General features: G+C 32.1%; 1 protein-coding gene across 1 annotated transcript in view; it reads left to right on the top strand.

Annotated features, from left to right (window-relative positions):
• The window catches only part of LOC132934175 (homeobox protein six1-like), a 58544-nt gene extending 51962 nt beyond the window's left edge, over positions 1-6582 (top strand). Inside the window, exon 3 of the mRNA XM_061000450.1 lies at positions 2995-6582. Within this exon, the coding sequence (XP_060856433.1) occupies positions 2995-3333 (339 nt within the window). The 3' untranslated portion in view covers positions 3334-6582. The remainder of the gene's footprint in view (positions 1-2994) is intronic.
• Positions 6583-14731: the final 8149 nt, after the last annotated feature.

Genomic DNA, 14731 nt, shown 5'->3' with positions numbered 1-14731 from the left:
TACCTCAGTATATTATACCTGCTCATATACAGTCATACATGATCATATATATGATTAAACGATAACGAGATAAATTAAAACCGTTAAAAATAATGTTAATGTTTTATCAGAGTATATTTGTTGTTTTAGTATACTATATTATATGTTTGTTAATTGCAGTAATTATTAATTAAAAAATTTTATAATTATTGTTATTAATATAACAACTTACGAGTATTTAGGCGGTAACAAAAATAAGGGTATTTATATGTTATTTTATCATTATAGAATATATTATAATTTTAATCGTTTTTGTAGCTACCTAAATTGAAAATTCGATTAGATTACACATTTTTCGATTAATGTAAGATAACTATAAAAGTTCGTTGTTACTTGTTGTAAAATAAAAAAAATTCTCTTGTGTTATTAAGGTATTTGCAAAAAAAATATAATATTACCGATATTGTTATAGCTGGTATAGTAATCACAAAAAATAATAATTATATATATAGGTTAGGCTATTAATATAGATTTTAAAAATTGGAATCGGACTGAATGTAATAATTTGCCAGGGTTGAAAAAACATAACTATTGCTTAAGTATAGTAAGTACCTATACGTATTATAACGGTACATTTTAGAGGACAACTCGCACGCGTTGCATGCGGCCCAAAAGAGTTTGCAAGTGGCACAGCCAACGTGTATAATACATGCTTCGTAGGCCCGGGACCACCGATGTTTCGTTTAAAAATAACTTTTTCAAACATTTATATTTTATACATAAAAATATCAGCGGTTTGCACTGCAAAGCTTGACATCGCCGAAAAACGTTCGTGCGTTTACGGTGTTTTGGCATACGAATACTTAATATTGATACAATACCATATTATTATTATTTTTATTTTTACTATCATTACTAACAATACTAACGCATAATATAATATTCATAGCGTGCAGAATCGACGGAATTGCTTTGACGGGTGAATAACGTGCGTAGTCTCAATGGTAGATCGCCATTATACATTATTATTATACTGCCTGAGAACCGCTCCACGCGGTCGAGAACTCAAATCTAATATCTAATATATATGTTTGACAGCTGATCTCGATAATTATTAGGATGGCGTGAATTTGTATAAAGTACAAGATATTTTTATTGAATGCAGATTTCATCTTAATTTTGAAAAAAAATACGATCAGGCGTTTCATAAGACGCCCCGAATAAAATAAATTTAAACGTATTCATTGTTTCAACGCATATTTTGAAATAAATGCATTTTCTTAGAATATATTTTTCCAATAAGTAAGTAACTTATACCCACAAATTTTGTTAAATATTTCGTATTTTTATAGTTACCAGCTGCTGCTCACAGACACATTGACAATTATAATTATTTTGAGGGAAATATAATAATACTATCTTGAATTTGGCGTAAATAATATTATAAGAAACGTCGGGTAATGAATAAGATAATAAATAAGTAAACGATTTTCAAGTTCGCCATATCGATTATAACTCTAGTGACTAGTTGTTATTGTTCGTCTAACCATTTCTTCAGTACTTTTCATTTTTATTCAATATTAAAAACGAATGTTGGATAAAAACTTAAATAGTTCACGTTTCTTAAGAAATATTTTGCTGTTAATATTTTGTTTTATTTGCGTCGACGTTCTTAGTATTAATTTTGACGCCATTTAAATCTGTTCGAAAATCACGATTGATAAATTAAAATATCCGATTAAAACATAAGGTTTATATTTTGTATTTGTTATATACTTTCATAAAAAACATTGTTAGCATGTTACTTTTTTAAGTAAAAATAAAATCATAAGAAAACCAGATTTTAGTCTTAAATGTGATAAAATCCCTAAAATGATCTAAAATTATTGACCTTCAAATCAAAAATTTTCAACAATCTCAATAAATAAAATTTCTTGTTCTGATTAAAAAAATACATGAAACGTATATTTTATAAAACAGTAGTCGCCTAACTTCGGAAAATAATGAATCGAAATACTTGTCCTATAGACTCCTAAGTTATAACTTATAAGTCAAAGGCTTGCAAACGTTATAGTAACGTTATGATTATAACGTTATATTTGACAAAAAACTATTGAAATTTGTAAACGTAATTATAACGAAAAGCGATAATCAAAAATAATTAAATACCGCAAAACAAAACATAACAATTAACAAAATATATTATATTATATCATTCAACAAAACATAATGCAAAACGTAATTTATAGAATATCATTAAACGAAAAAAACGCAAAACGAAATATTTTAAAATCTATTTAAAAGGTCTATTGGTTTCGTAGAAACATTTATTTCATGCAAACAATCTAAGAATTGATTATATTATATTCCGTATCTGGGCAATTACCTACCCGCATTAGTTATTATTTTTAAATGTAATAGGTATTAACACTATTCTCAAAAACGATAAACGCAAAACTTGTATAACGTTTTAATTATAAATAACGATAAAAACAAAACTTGTATAACGTTTTAATTCTAAATAACGATGAACGCAAAAATTGTGTAACGTTTTAATTTATTATTGTAAATAACATAAAACGGAATTTTTTTTTTCAAATACAAGCCTTGCTTGTAACTATAAGCAATTAATGAAATATTTTTTCAACATTTAACTCGTCTACATCATAATATAGGTGCATTGTTGGCGATCTGCAAATAATAGAACCAAACAGAAATATGTGATCAACACAATAATATTTTATTGTATTACTTATTTTTCTCATGCTATAAAATATTAGGTCAGTTTATAAAATATTATCGTTGTTGTATAGTAATACATTTTATCGGTGACAAATGTACCGGTAAGCAACCCTTCTTCCCCAATTTCACTTATTTTTCGTCGTTTGTCTGCGGAAATAATAATAATAACAATCAATCAATATCGCGATAATCATGTACGCATACAATATACCTATTAATCATTGTCTGACTTGTTGGATCGTTGTGTGATAACATAAATCCTCATTGTTTCAGGACCACTTGTCCAGTCACGAGATGATGTTCGGAGGCGGAGGCGACCTCAAGTCATCGATGTCCGGCGTCGGCGCCGGCGGCATGTCCATGATGGCCAACTCGGCGGCCGCGGCCGCGGCGTACCACCACCAGACGCAGCTGATCGGCGGCGGTATAGGAGGCGGTGGCGGTGGCGGTAGCATCGTCGGCGGGTTCGGGTCTCCCATCGGGAGTCGCCCGTTGATCGCCACCGGCGTCGGCGGCGGCGTCGGCAACGGCGACCACCACAGTCACTTGCAGCAGATCGCCGCCGGCCACCCCGCCGATCCGTCGCTACTGCACGACTATCATTCCTTATGACAGTGGGTGTCTGGCTACAACGGTGGCCAGCAATGAAGTCGCAACGGATACGCACTCGCACCCACACGCCGATCGCACCCGCACAGCACCCACACACGAGCATCGCTCTACATTACATAATATTATAATATAATTATTGTAAAAATAATTACAATTTTAACGCACACCACTCGTCGGCGGCGGGGGCCATACTGCCCATAGTTTCGGACGAAACAGATTCACATGGCAAATCTTGCACTTACCCGCGAGGTATATGCACGTGATTATAATTTTAGTTTGTAATAATATCACAATGTACGACATTTTATTATTATTTTTATTATTATTGTACATCGTTGTGCGACGGGCGCGACGAAAACGCTGCAATTACCCGCGCGACCGCGTGTCGTCGGCATCAAAATATGTCTTCGGCACAAAATACGTACTTAAATGCATACACATACATATAGGCAGTACAGTGTTGTACATGATATTATATAAATCTAATATGTATAATAAATGTATTATTAATTGTCTAGCGTGAGTATAATATATGATAATATATATTATTTTATAATAATACGACTATTGTGTACTACGCTGCGGTACAATAATAATATACATAGTGTGTGATATGTTACAATAATATATATATAATATATTGTGGTGTGGGTGGGTGGGTGCCCGGGACGCATATTTCGGCACTCGACTGCAGTGCGCATAACTATAATATAACGCATGAATATTATTATGAATCAATTATAATAAAACTATGAAATCAATAACAATACAATACTTATAATATAAGGTTTTATGCGGTCCATCTCCTAAAAAACGCGTATGGACTTTTGGTCCTATACACACATAGGTACCACTGGCCGGCCCTGACTGATATCGTTTCGCACGAATCGCATCGCTAGCCGAAAATAATAACAATAATATGTATTAATATTATTGTTACATCTGCAGCGGCAGCACGTGCGGACGATGGACGTCGAAACAACCACCTGTAATGGGTACCTTGATAACAAAAAAATAAGATTCACCCAGGAACAACCGCTAAAAATCTTAATGTACGTCACGCGAGATAAACATATTTGCGTATTTAAAATCCAACATTATTGTGATTAGGCCCAGCCTCATGTCCCAGTTTTATCCGCTTCCGAAAGTCCTCTGCTGCTTCGAAGATCGATAGATCGTACAATATATTATAGGTATGCCTACAGCGCCGTGCAAATGTATTATGTTATACTATTGTTATATATAAAATTTAATTAATATGCGACCCGTTTACGTTTTGTTTTGTAAATACCATAATAATTATTATATTACATTTTGTTCTTCGCATTAAATACCCTTACTCCTATTAAATAGATAATGCAGGGCGTAACAGAAATACCTGACATATGTCAGTATAGGCATTGACTAACAATGTAAACATTTTTATTCTAATCATTTTTTTTAAATTTAATTATTATGATTAATGTTAATTAATTATATATCAAAAAAAATATTCATATTAATTACAAAAACAAAAGTTATTTCGTAGTTTGTTAAAATTAAATTTGTCAGTTATTTCTGTTACCCCTTGTATAATAATAATATAATATAATATATTTTATAGTCACTATTCGTTGTTAATATAGAAATAGTTGTACGGTTATAGTCCACTTATTAGCTTATTTGGTTTACATTATTACAATTATTTTACGTGTATTAGGTAGGTAGGTACTTACGCATAAACAGTATTTTAGCAGAAAAATTTTGAAATAATTATCCAAAATATATTATATTATATATATTCTAATTCGTATATCGTTTTTTTTAAAAATTATGTAAACCTATATATTAAAGCTTTATAGTTAATTATTGTGTTCGGATGTTCGGATGGATTTTTTAAAAACTATTTTATAATTCAAAAGTATTTCACATCTTAGTACCAGCCAATCATATTATTATGTTCCTCGGATGTAAATCTAATTTATTATTTTCATATATTTTTATTTTACTTCTTTACAAGGACAGATTTCATTAAATTCTTTATTCTGAACGCAAATTTACGACGTGACAAACCGTATTATTTAGAATATTTTTTTAAAATTATTAAAATTAAATTTTAAAAACAATGATAACTAAAACGAGATTATAGTCATTCAAACGGTTATATATTATGGTTTGAAGGGACGACGATAGAATTAATGAGATGCCTCGTAAACATCATTTGTACATAATATTGTTTATAGTAATTATTATTTGTTTACCAAACCATTTTTTTCCCGAGTTTTCCATACTAATTTTAAACCTGTCGAGAGATCAAGAACAGAAAGCTGTCCCAAACGATATATTTTGTCCGTCGCGTTCAAAAACTAAAAGCGCTCTGCGGTCGGCTATAATCCGCCACTACGGCAGTCGTCCATCGGCCGGATTTGTCGGAAACCGAAATGACAATGTTTAATATCTACCAAAGCGAATCGGGTGTATTAAAATAATACTGCAAATGAAAAAAAAAAAAAACGTCTTTTCGACTTTACGGACGGTGTCATCGTCGCGTCGTGACCGTCGTTCCGTCTAGACTAGATCGAGCTCGCTGCAAACTGGTTTATCCGTTGGTAGGTACTGTAATATTTCGTCAATGAGATTTAAAACTATTCGAAAATGGCATAAAAAAAAAAAAAAAAACCAGCGAAAGATTTTAATAATACACATTAAATAAATCGCATGGGTATTTTCGCCGTCGTTTAGTATTGTTCCAGCGCAGCTGTCATAATTTGTGTTTCTACGTTTCATTTTTTTTCTCCTGTCCGTTCCGCGCAAAATCCTTGGTGACAATTAGCGCGCAGGATATTCGGTGTCATACATTACGGCAAACATGTTTACAGAAACACAATCTCCCAAGGACATCGCAAGTTTTCTATAACAGTGTGCATAAATATATGTGTGTGAGTGTGTGTGTGTGTGTATTACATTATGCGTATAACATGTAAGCACTCCGCGTTCAAATTAAATAATTTTTAATCACTTAACGACTTGTCACTCTTCGCGGCGGGTACCTATACACACCTCCGCGTTCATATCTTATTTTTTATAAGATCGAAAACGAATAATATTATTTTTTATCAAAAACACAATATTAGGCACCTGTTTTCGTCCGACTTTGCAATACCATCGGTTTACTTGAGTACCGCCTGCTCGGCGGTCCTAGTCCTATAAAAAAAGCCAACGATTCATCAAATTCCGCTTATTAAATTAAATTAAACCCCGCTACTATATTATTATTATTATAGGCAATCGTAATCACTCGTCGTTCGACTTTTCATGAAAAGCGATCGTGAGCCTATATATATAAAAAAAAAAAAAAAGAAACGTCGTTATTCATTTCCAGGCAAAACGCGAAAGACGCTAAAGACGGGCGAAGACCACCGATTTCCGATTTCCCAATCCGTACGAAATCCTCCCAAGTTCAGTGGTGAGTACACTATGCGGTCCAGATTGCAGGTCGCCGTGTCCGGGTATTTCACACTATTATTCACCGTGGTAGGTGTTGTGCCTCGTCTGTAAATTATGATAGACTTTGATATAATATTATTCGATTCACCCAAAGCGCGACCGTAGCTTAACACACACACATAAATATGAGGCTAATACAAATTTTGTGTACCTACAGCGACGATCAGCGCCGATCCGAGTGACGTAGGTATAGAATATTATAATAATATTATAGATAATCCGCGACGTGACATTTGAAAACATATTTACTTAAACTGCAGTTCTACAGTTCCTATGTATATATATACATTATTATATCCACACAATATGTTTCTTATATATATATAATATTTTAAAATGAGAAAAAAACAAAAAAAAAAACGTATTTTTACACTCGAAGCGAATAATAAATATTATTATTATTATTTCAACGCACACGAAAATCTTTTAACGTTTTCTTCTAACTATTTGTAATATATTATATCGTAATTATTTGTATTACACGTTTGTATTATATTATTTTATAATTTAATAACTTTCCTCGTCGACATCGCGATTTTAGGAGGGGAAAATTATTATTATTATCATTATCATTTTTAATAAATACGCCGTTCTCGACGCGCGTATGTACTATTATTAAATATATATTATTTCTATACGTCTGTGATTCTATATATTTTTTTAAGTTATTAAAACGTTCGCTATCTGTATTATATTATTATTATTATTATTAATTATTACTTAACTGTATATTATTATTATTATTATATAAAATTATAGTTGCTGACTACGTACCACATTTTAGATGATACTATAATACAATATTATTATTATATCTTTACATTATATTATTATTTTATCGTATACATACTTTGTAAATATTATTAGCTAAAACCAAAGTGTTATGTGGTAGAACATCACTGTTTTCTATATAATATATTATTATTATTATTATTACTATTATTGTGACAGTAATCTCTTGATTGTAAATGTATAAAAATATGGTGTTTTAATATTTATTATGTTGATTTTAAAAATAAAAAAAGAAATAAAAGAAACAAAAACATATAGCGTTATAAAAGTTTTTTATTAAACATTATCACAATATCATCTCCTTTGCGCGTGTAAGTACCTTATTATTATAACATACAAAATATAATGGCTGCATCCGAATTGGTTCCCGATAACGACTTTCGAATTGAAATGTACTATGTCACTAAACTATGAAGTACAGACAAACAACAGAACCGTAAGTCTAAAAGTAAAGAAATAGGTATATTATAATATGAAAACAGAAATATGATATATTATCGGTACTAATCGTCCGATAATCGTGTGTTGTTAATTCGTCTTTCATACAACTGCAGCTGTTTATGTGTTATTATTATTATATTATTATCCTGTTACCGCCACTGATCGCGTATATACAGGGCGATTCGCCGAACACGTGTAAGGTACCTGCAAGGTGTAACGGTTCAAGGATGTGTGACACAGCTAAAAATGATAGAAACATAACGGTTAAGTAGCAAGGAATGATGCTTACCAGGACATATTTTAGTCATTCGTGTTCACGCATATACGTCATGTGCTTAAGTTAATACGATATTATATTGTATAAGCAGAGACACACCATGTCAAGTACAATATGATATTATGGTTATGGCCCAACAGCAACTAAGGAACTCCGCAGGACCACAATAACACTCGTAAGTCTTTCGTATATTATATAATTTTATATTATCAGGATTTAGGGGTGGCCAAACTTGTTTCGAAATTGTTTGATGATATAATATTATTAATATTCCTCCGAGGATCGACTAAAGTAAAAATGTTTTTTTTTTTATTTTCCAGTCACATTATTTATTATAATTATTATAGGTAAGTACCTGCTTATAAAAATAATTCAATTAAAGTTTAAAGTTTATCTATAGGTAGTAAATTAGTGTTTCACATGATTAAATTTCCAAATAAATCAACACATTATACTGTAGATGTAGAAGTGTGTTATTGGTTATATCGCTGGCCAGTTAATCAAATAATTTTGAAAATAGTCGCTAACTGCAGCTGAACGAAAACGCTGCTCTAAAATGTAGAGTCTAAATGATCATCAGAAAGTGCGTATATCGGTATTCAGCTTGTATGCAACTTGCAAGTGAGAAAATTCCATTTCGCATTTCTGTGATTCACATTTTTAAGATCAAATGTTGAATAACTACTGCATTATTGAGCGGGAAAGGGGGCGAGCATGCTCGACGAATCACCTTTTACTGCAAATCGTACTAGCAACGCGATGCAGACTTTCGGCCGTTTTAAATATTATATTTAGGTGCGTCTACTCGTGTCTCGTGCAGTCATACCGCAGATGTCAAGCAAGAAACTGCAGCTGATGCCTAAAAGTTTGTACGTCTGTACAAAAATGGTTTATCGTCGTCGGTCTTGCAACGGCTGTGTCGATAAATACGAATATTACTATCTAATAATATGAAAGAATATTATTATTATCGACGACGGGCGGGACACGACCGATCTGTCAACCGAATATAATCGTGTGTTATGTTTGTTATACGTACCTGTACACGCTAATCCCCGCGTGATGTCCTCGTCTTGTATTATATTGTAATGTTCGGTCTTTTGTTCCGTGCGACCATAATGTCGCGCGGCAAGTTGTGTCAAAAAAAAAAAAAAATTTGTAAAGTAAAAACAGAAACGAAGTCTAATAAGCGAAGACCATTCATTACGGCAGAGGTGAAAAAACTAGTTTTTTCCCCTCTAAATAGAAGCCTCTTAACTTGTTTTCGTCCGCCGCTCCGATGTAGTCGACGATAAACGAGCTTCGTGGGCGATCGTTGGCATCCCTTGTGTGAATATGGTAACATGAGAAGTTCCGGACGACATGATGTAATCCGTTTTATTGTATCTCACCAGAGGGTCTTTATTACTATTATTATTATTAGTGAACACTTTTTTTTACATTTTTATCATCGTGTTATTATATTATTATTATTATTACGCTATTATAGATTATAGATAAAAGTAAAAAAAAAAATAACTTTAGCGAACCGCAAAAATCATGTGCCAACAAACTGCTGCAGCCGGAAATTGTACTTAACCGAGTATAGGTATTGACAATTATATTATTATTTAAGTCGTTGCAAGTGACACGTTTTTTTCGTACGTTGTTTGTACCACCTATACCTACTTACATTTTAATTTATGAGAATATAGTTATGAGCTCATGACTTTATAGTATATATTATTATTGTGTTTCTCATCATCCGACGATGGTGACTATCTGTCACTCGACGAACTCGATGTCATCTGCAAATTCATAATAATATAACTACGCACGAACTCGATCGGTAGACATACCTATACAGTAGTTTAGGTTAGGTTAGGTATCTATAGTTTATTGTCATGTCGAACGTCGATATTTGGAATTTTTCATTGTCTCAAACTCAATTGAAATACCCTTGAAGTAATATCAACATTAACATTCGATATCTCCAACTTTTTTCTGTTTCACGCGAGTTTCGACATAACGAGAGTTTACTGAATTATTTGTTGTCGTCTAAGTATTTATGACGTGTGTGATTATAGTATGCCAATTTATAACTAATTATTATCGTTTCGTTAAAAAAATTGCAAAAACGTATATGAGGCGGCGACGACGGTGCAACGCGCCCGGTGCATCGCTGCAATCTGCAATATGCACCCCTGCCGGCTGCTGTGTATTTTATTGTTCGAATTCAATCATTGTGAACCGTTCCAAAGTCAGAGTTCCTTATTTTTTTTTTTTAGAGTGGAGCAAATGCAAACCAACCATACAAAATATTTTTGATAAATATTTTACAATATTTATTTTCTGCAGAACCGCAGCTAATAATGGAGTTCAAAATAATAACTAGGTATATAGTGTGATGTAATACAAATTTAACCTATTAAAATTAGCGAGCTTAACCACTATGACATTGTGGAGTTAGTATTTATTTTTCAATAAACCTTATAAATCGTTTAATAAATATACATTTACTATAGGTACGCAGGGTGACTATAGTTGAGAAATACTAAATATGTGTATTAATATATTATGTTTACAACGATTTAAGACAATATTTCAGTGATCGATGGAACAGCGTATATTATATACGAGTCAATCAGAACCAAGTGAATGAGGTCTACCTGAGGTGGTTTGAGTAGATCATTTTTTGTGCAGTGTACCACCACTATATTTTAAGGGATGGGCGTTTGTCGAATATTTGCTGCAGGCCACAGGTAATACCTATCTATTTACTTTTAATTTTTCACAAACTAACCATTTACGACCAATGATAATTGTTGTGGTCGAAATCCATTAAGTTACCAATATATTTTACTGTTATTTACTCTTATGAAATGAGTGGATGAGACGTGGGTGTCTAATTTGAATTGAATTGAATTGATTGAAATTTCCAAGCAACATAATACCAACTAAGCAAATTATATATATTTATGAAATGTTCACATTTTCTATGTAAGTAATTGCCTGTACTGAAGGGGTTGATATTAATTATTTTGCACCATTTAATATGTTACTTTCAAACCCCTTCTGCGTTCTACAGCAACACTAAATAATTTGAACTTTTGAAGACGTTCAACATTTTTATATGCTCAATGCTCATTGCATAAATCATATTGTATACACATAACGATAGGACATTCACATGTATTTATACGTTTTGCGTGGTTGAGTATTGGAGTTTTGACTCTATATTGTCTATAGTACCTATTTCCAATGTCCCATAGTGAAATCAACTTCAAAACTACACCCCTCTGTACACAATATACATATATTACGTATTGTACCTACATTTATACCCATTGCGATATCTCGAATATTATATCCTGATAATTGGAGATAAATCAATTAGAAAAACGTGTTATGGGAGTATTATGTAGGTACATTGCAGCATTATATAAACAGAGACAATAGGGGAAAAAAATAGTCGATTCATACATGATATTAACAAAGGGCGGAATAGATAGAGCAGGCAGTGTTAATACTTTTTATGCGTGTGAAAAAAGTCATTGAAATTGTTTGAACCGTTAGCAGTTTGGCATAAGTGTCGAAACGGACCTCCATAGAAATTAATTGGTGAGGTAGAGCGACGTGATAATATATTTTGGGTTTAAGTCTTTTGAAGAATTTTCTGAAATATCGTTTATGCGCAAATATGTAAAATTGTTCTATGGTAACTATGCCATAAATTGATAGCTACCTACCTATACTTACCCATAATAATGTCGTGTAATTATAATGAATAATGGTTATAGATTTTCTAATTAATATTACACAGGTGACAGGTAGAACAATCGTAACGATCAAGTGTATTTTTATTTTATTATATCTCCACGATTTTCACAATCGACAGCTTGCGACTTTATAATATATCAGGATATAATTAATGTATAGCTTTGGTCCTGTATACTATATATATATATATAGACGTATAGATATTATTACATAATATATACAAATATATACAACATATACATATTATATTATTATGTATTTGAATATAATATATATAATATACAATGTTGAGCGTACATGGTCTTTGTCTCTCTTAATGTTACACAATACCAGTTGCATTAGGTATATAATAATATATATTACATATATATATATATAGGTACAGGTACCCGCGCTTAACCATATAATAATAATGTAATACACCACAAATCCGTTATAATAATCGTTCTTTTCTTTTCCTCATTAGTTTCCACTAGAACGGTCACAGCCAATGAAACGACGGCAGTACCATTCCCTCCCATATAATACGTACATAATATAACCCACGTATATAGTGTAGTGAACGTCCTCCGTTCATAGTGAATGGGTCTAGCCGCAGACGGTTGTATCGTTATTATATTTTATTATTATTATTATTATTATTACTATACACGTCGACGCTGCCGGCCAGTGGCGCGTTTATCGTGTCTCCTGCTCGCGGGGCAAAAAAAGTTTGTTGTCTTTAAAACCGTCCCCCCCCCCCACCGACCCATCGTAAAACGTTTCCGCCTAGGACGATGGCCCCTTTCGCCCCCCCTCCTCTGCCCACCACACACACACCCCCTTTAAACGCGCCGTCGACCCTCTGCTCTGCACCCTCTATAGCTGTTCGTCGTCGTCGACGTTCAATGCTTATAACACGCTACAATAATATATCATTTTATATTATTTATTATTATTTTATACTCACGATACACGTGTACCTATATAGCTATGTCGGTACTGTAATATATTATGTAGCGATCCAATCGCGTGCCTGTAAGTTAAAAATTACAATGACCGTTTCGATAAAAGCGAGAATTAAAAACTAACTTATATGCGTGTTTTTTGCTCAAAGGCGGTTCATTTTTTTTTTTGTATTCGGTTTTTATATTATTTGTCAAAGGCAGGCATAGGCGGTATATATTATTCAGGTGCTCAGCTGGTACTTGTCGTAAATGCAATACAATACGTTTTAAAAATATGATAATTTTTCCACTTTTGATCGGTCATCAGTGGTTTACTTACAACTTACTTACTTATACAACGTATAATATGATATTATTATATTTTTAAAAACTTTATACAAGTTTAATGACGCACACAAGTTAGTTTTCACCAAATCATTATATACCTACACAATAATAAATTGATGATGTAGATATAAATTTAAAACTAGCATTATATTAAGTAGGTAAATAATATACAGTATACCTGTATGCATGTATATTAACCTATATTATAACATGCATGGTATATTTTACTAATCTTTTCGCATCGAAAATCAAACTAATTTATTACCAATAATCTACTAAGCATATTTAAATATACATATTTAAGTTTAAGATCTGAATTTTTAATAACATACAAAATATATTATAAGTAGTCGTAGAAGGAGCATGCATTGAGTAAATTGATAAACTAGGTACACCTACACAATAATAATTCTTATACCTACAAATCGCTCGTTGAGATATCGAAAAAAAAACTGGCTTTCGATCATTGCACAATGCCATGTAGATTGAGTTATCTACTCTATATTTTACATAATTAGTGATTTTATACCCTAAGTAGTTTCTGCGATGTGTTGAAAAGACGGAGGCGGTAAATCTCGACTTAGCATTCTCATAATAATTATTCCAAAACGAATAATGAGTACCATAAAGTCCACTATTCAACTTGTTTTCTACTTGTTCACTATTCAACATATTTTTTTACACATTATTATATTAGTCTGACACTCTGATTGCATATTTTAATATATAAAATATTATACTGTAATAAAAAAAAATTGAATTTAAATAGGCAATTTAATCATATATATTATATATAATTTATTATAAAAATAATAATATTAACATTTTTACAGATTCATTCAACGTTCATAACTATCTCTTAAGTACAACTTGCATCCGAGTACCATAACAACCAAAATAAGTAACGTCATTGCAAAAGCTAACAAGGTCATACGGATTGTATGGACACCTGCAGGCCATTGAGGAATAATTGATGACAATGAGAAAGCTGACAAATTAGCTCGACAATCAGAAAATAATTCTATGACGGAAATACTCCTCACTTATTTACATCCGTAGGAATGTTAGCACCTATTTCACCTGTTCATGGGAATCCGAATGGCGGCGTTCACTAAACATAACATGCTCAGAGAAATCAAAAATATTACCCCAAATGTACTTATATAAATCAAAAATACTACCATACATACTGTGCTATAAGCTTCATTCATTCATTGATGCAGTAGGTAATTATAAACAGTCTTCGTACCTATATGTCAATCAAAGGTGCCCCATGGTCATCTTATGCGAATAGAGAAGAACCAATAACACTGTGCCAAACGTGACGTAGAGAATAAATAAATAAATATAAACGCCTAATTCATAAAAC

Source organism: Metopolophium dirhodum, chromosome 1, assembly GCF_019925205.1.
Source record: "Metopolophium dirhodum isolate CAU chromosome 1, ASM1992520v1, whole genome shotgun sequence".
Taxonomy (NCBI): domain Eukaryota; kingdom Metazoa; phylum Arthropoda; class Insecta; order Hemiptera; family Aphididae; genus Metopolophium; species Metopolophium dirhodum.
This window is presented reverse-complemented; position numbering and strand designations above follow the sequence as displayed.